Source organism: Microplitis mediator, chromosome 8, assembly GCF_029852145.1.
Source record: "Microplitis mediator isolate UGA2020A chromosome 8, iyMicMedi2.1, whole genome shotgun sequence".
NCBI classification, from domain to species: Eukaryota; Metazoa; Arthropoda; class Insecta; order Hymenoptera; family Braconidae; genus Microplitis; species Microplitis mediator.
The window spans coordinates 1,746,478-1,751,883 of NC_079976.1; the positions used below are offsets into that span (position 1 = coordinate 1,746,478).

Consider the following 5,406-nt stretch of genomic DNA (forward strand, 5'->3'; position numbering starts at 1 on the left):
GTAACGTAAAATAAAGAATATTAAACTATATTTTATGATAAAAACTCGTTAATATACAGAATATCCTGTCAAACTTTAGAACCTTGTGGAAAATAAAAAAATGCCTGAAAAAAATTACCACGCAATAAAACGTGAAATAAATTAATTTGAATAAATTATAAAAAAAAATCGCAAGTGCGTTAATAAGACGCAACTTTGATCTGATGACTAAATAAGTAAAAAACTTTCGGCTTATTAATGAAACGCAATATATAAATGTATAATAGTTCTAAATTAAATTCATTTGGTACGCACTTGTTCATCAGAACGACATAATTGTATACTTACGTTAAATTTATCGAAATTTTAAGCAATGTTTGGATTAACTTTAAATCGCGATTTTCGTATACTATTAACTAGTAATTTACTGTCATCGGGTAAAAATTTTTCAATATCAATTAAATTAAATATATATCTCTCTAAAAACGAATTAGTGAAAATCGTGTGACAATATCACTATTTGGCAGTGAATAGTCACTCATTACTAGTGAAAAGTATATACTGATAAAAAAGTTGACTTGATTCAACCCTGACGGTTTTGAATCACTCTGGAAACAACCTGGAATCACGGTGGATCCAGGGTTGTTACACGGTGGGTTTTTTTTTCATTTTATCACCGTGATCCCACGTACACCGCGTAATCACCGTGGGTACACCGTGGAATCTCGGTGAATACACCGTGGAATCATGGTGGGTACACCGTGTAACCATCGTGGAATCACGGTGATAAAATGAAAAAAAAACCCACCGTGTAACCACCCTGGATCCACCGTGATTCCACCGTGTTTCCACTCCCAGGGTGTTTCCAGGCTGTTTCCAGGGTGATTCAAAACCGCCAGGGAAGAGCGAAAATCTTGAACCAAGAATATCATTTTGAAGAAAAAGATTTTCTTGAGTCAAGAAAAAAAATTTTTGAACCAAGGTAAATTTACTTGAACCAAGAATAATTTCTTGGCTCAAGAATTATTTCTCTTGACTCAAAAAATCTTTTTTTTCAAAATGCTATTCTTGGTTCAAGATTTTTTCTCTTGAAACTAGTCAACTTTTTTATCAGTGTACCACTGTTCGAATTAGTGACATACTTTTCACTAGTAAACAGTGAATAGTCATTATTTTCACTGGCTCAAATTTAAGAGAGTATTTGTGTAAGAAAATGTTTTATCTACTAGTTGTTTTTATTTTTCTTCAGAGATATTGATAGCAGTGATTTTTATTTTGATCTTAACGTATCTGTGGAGTGACATTAAAAATTATTTAGTAGCTTATGGTAAATTAGTAAAAGCAGCTAAATCATTTCCTGGCCCTCCGACGCTTCCTTTAATTGGAAATGCGTTAATTTTTGCCGGACACAGAGATGGTATGTTTCGAAATAATGTTTAGTTTTTTTTTTAAATTTTCATCTGTGTTTAATTTTAAATTCAGAGATTTTGAACAAACTTATGAAGCTCGGTAAAACGAATCCCGATACATTTAGAGTATGGCTAGGCCCTGTATTGGCTATCGTCATAACAAATCCTAAAGATTACGAGGTTTCATTTATTTTTATTATTATTTTGATAAGAAAATCATAATTATAGTCATAATAATGATAATTTGAAAACGATTGTTGATAGATTGTCTTGAGTAGCCCAAAAATAATTGAAAAAGCATTTTTTTACAATTTAATGGAACCAATAGCTATAAATAGTCTGATTAATGGAAAAGGTATGTTATTATTGGCAAAATAAATTTTATTTTTATTCCCTGATTAAAAAAATCGATTGAAAGGGATTCAAAAAAAAAATTTTTTTAATACTTATCAATATTTTTAAATACCTTGAATATTTTTGAATCTCTCTTCTTATGGGCATTTAAAATTGCAAATCCCTTTAAATCGATTGTTTTAATCAGGGTTACTATTAATATTTTTAAATGAAATATTAAGGACCGAAAATGCGCGCCAGACGTAAAATGATAATTCCCATCATAAATGGCAAACAGTTATCAAGTTATATTCAAAGTTTTAATTTTCATACTCGACGTTGCGTAAAACTTCTTACAAAAAGAGAAGGCAATGGCGAATTCGATGTATTCAATGACATGGAACTTTGTATTTCAGACATTATCTATGGTGAGATAATCTGAATATATAACCACTCAGTTTTTTGGGTTTTGTGAATAAAAAGTTAATTATTTTTATAGAAACATTGTTTGGGATTGAAGGAACGGCACAAATTAATGGAGACGCATCAATTGCTCAAATTATTGAGAAGTATTTTTATTAAATAAATTACTATAGATTATTTTAAACCTGAGTAACTCTGGCCCAGTCATGATAATTTTATTCACCCTATCGAAAAATTCCCATAGAATCCAATCAACTGCGACAAAAACCGCATAGAATCTTATAGTCTGTATTGGTTTCTATGCGGTTTTTGTCGCATTTGATTAGATTCTGTGGGAATTTTTGGATAGAGCATCTTTGTCACGGTTGTGTTTTTGGACTCTAAGCCACCCGTTGGTTAATAAAAATAAAATTATTAAAATTGTAAGAGTATTTTTTCGGGTGGAAACTGTTATAGTGAAAGACTTAAGTTACCCAGGTTGACTATATTTGAATGGACAATAACATATTTATATTTTTGTTAAGTGCAATAAATATTCTTTGGGAAAGGATTCTCAAAATTTGGTTGCACCCTTCATTTATTTTTCACATGACTAAAAACGGTAAAGTATGGAGAGAGTCTGATATATTGCTTCGAGAATATTTAAATAAGGTAAATATAATTTACTCATCTTAATTAAATTATTTTTTTTATTACAATCGTCCACCTCACGCGCGAAGCGATGTTGCATTTGCAGATAGCAGTTATTTTTCATTAATTTATGATATTTCTAGATTATAACTGACAAACAAAGGATATATGAAGCATTAGAAAAAGGTGAGGAAAATATTGAAAGACCTAAACCATCGATACTCGATTCAGTTATCGAGACTGCTGTCAGAACAAAGTCGATTTCTGTTGATGAAATTCGTTATGATATGATTGCTTCTTTTGTTGGTGTATTTATTCCTTACTATTAATTTCATTAAAATCTTAAGTACCCTGATTAAAAAAATAGATTTAAAGGGATTCAAAAAAAAATTTTTTAATACTTTTGAATACCTTGAATATTTTTGAATCTCTCTTCTTATGGGCATTTAACATTGCAAGTCCCTTTAAGTCGATTGTTTTAATCAGGGTAATTCATTCCATTTCTATAAGTAATTGTCTATTATTTTTTAGTCTAATGATACGATTCATGGTGTGATATCATTTGCATTATTAATGATAGCGATGCATCCCGATGTTCAGGTAAAAATAATTGTAACGCGGAGAGAAAATTTTCGGAATGTTTCTTATCGACTTATTGTAGGAAAGAATTTGTGGAAATTGTTCTCATGATTTATTGGAACCGTTCCGTTATTTTTTTCTCCGTGTAATGAACTCGTTAATGATAAATTAATGAGGTTAATTTAATAATTAAGGAAAAAGTACGTGAAGAAATATTGGATGTTGTTGGAGCAGATAGTGATGTTTGTGAAGAACATATTAGTAAATTGATATACATGGAAATGGTTATCAAAGAAACAATAAGACTATTTCCGGTTGGACCCTTGATTGCTAGAAGTGTCACTGAAGATATAGATATCGGTAGATTGTTTTTTGTTTACTTCGTTTTTTTTCTCTATTGGTAACGTATTAAATTATTTCAGAAAATTATACGGTTCCAAAAGGCAGCACTCTGGCTATCTTAGCCTGTGTAACTCATAGATCTGAAAAGTACTGGACGGAGCCTGAAAAGTTCATTCCAGAAAGATTTCTGCCGGAAAACTCAAAAGACCGGCATCCTTATGCTTTCATACCTTTCAGTGGAGGCCTTCGTGGATGTCCTGGTATAATTATAGTTTTATACATTTTCTAACTCATAAAATAAGTATACCAATAAATATATTTTTTTTTATAGGTTATAAGTTTGGTCTTGCTTGTCTAAAAGTACTAATTGTTCACTTCGTTCGTAATTACCAATTTAGTACGACGATGAAACTTGAAACAATGAAATTGAAAACACATATATCTGTTAGGTCAGCAAGTGGATACAGAATGTCTATTAAAAAAATAATTTCCTAATTTAAAGTATATATATATATACAATTTTTCTTCAAGACTTATCAATTCCATCATATTCAGAATATATTTTTAAGAATATTCAGTCACGACCCAGATTTTCTTTCGGATCAAATAAAAATTTCTTTTTTTTTTCTTAATTTTTATTTGTTGAGTTTTATTTGCTAAAAAATTCAAAGACCAGTCACCCGAAAAATTAAAAAATTACCAAGAGTTCATCCGTACATATCACGGAGAGAAAAAAATAGTAATGATTACTATGTTACATAATAACCAGACTCATTTTTTGTAAAATGGTAAATAATGCTATGTAGAATAGAACTCATTACCATTTTTCTGGTAATGATTACTATGTTACATTGAAACAACTAAAATGGTAAAAATCGCTATCTAGCATGGGAATCAGGGCTATGTAGAATGGTACTCAGTCCCATGCTGGAATAGCTGTCGTTACAGTTTAATAAGTGAGACAAGAAAGTAAACATGCGCGGACGTTTGCCCAGTAACCTATGTGTATGTGTTACATGTATGTGTGCGAAGTATATTATTAAATATTTTAATTTATTTAATTATTATTTATCTGTTATCAAAAAATGATATTTCATTTTGAGCAATATCTTAATTATTTCAATAGATTAATTCAATTTCTACATATATCTATTTATAGTAACCTGAGTTATTTGTTTTGTCATAACCTTATTTACTAAAAATGAAATAAATAAAACATCGTAAACGTTACTAGGTAACATTGTAGCCATATCCATTTACATAGTTCTCTCGTCAATGTAGAATAGTAATCACTTCTATGCTAGCATAGCCACCGTTACTATGTAGAATGGGGGGGATTACTCTGCCCGGTGACTCTCGACGTTAAAAAATCCTCGTTTCTATGTAACATAGTAATGGTTACCATTCTACATAGGAATTATAACTATTTTTTTCTCTCCGTGTACAAATGTACAAAATAACTTTTTAGAAAAATCGTGCGGGATATTCCCTAATTTTCAAAATTAGTTTAGAGGCCACCTGTTGGGATGTTTTAAAAGTAAATCAATGAACTTATGACCGTTTATAAAAACTTTCAGTGAAAAGCATAATCAAATAAATTCACAGATAAAATTAATTAAGTTAATTAATATTTTTAAAATATTATATATTTAATTTTTTACGTATTAATTGATATTATGCTTTAATTAACAAAATATCCTTTATCATTATA

The 5,406-nt window shown here is 29.8% G+C and overlaps 1 protein-coding gene across 1 annotated transcript; it reads left to right on the plus strand.

Annotated features, from left to right (window-relative positions):
* The first annotated feature begins 221 nt into the window (after positions 1 to 221).
* On the plus strand, positions 222 to 5,322 carry LOC130673196 (cytochrome P450 4C1-like). Its single transcript, XM_057478144.1, has 12 exons — positions 222 to 416; positions 1,229 to 1,396; positions 1,462 to 1,568; positions 1,653 to 1,743; positions 1,964 to 2,149; positions 2,221 to 2,290; positions 2,669 to 2,795; positions 2,918 to 3,082; positions 3,306 to 3,374; positions 3,548 to 3,713; positions 3,776 to 3,955; positions 4,027 to 5,322. Exons 1-12 carry the CDS (start codon positions 353 to 355, stop codon positions 4,188 to 4,190), a joined length of 1,557 nt encoding a protein of 518 aa, XP_057334127.1. The 5' UTR covers positions 222 to 352; the 3' UTR covers positions 4,191 to 5,322.
* Positions 5,323 to 5,406: the final 84 nt, after the last annotated feature.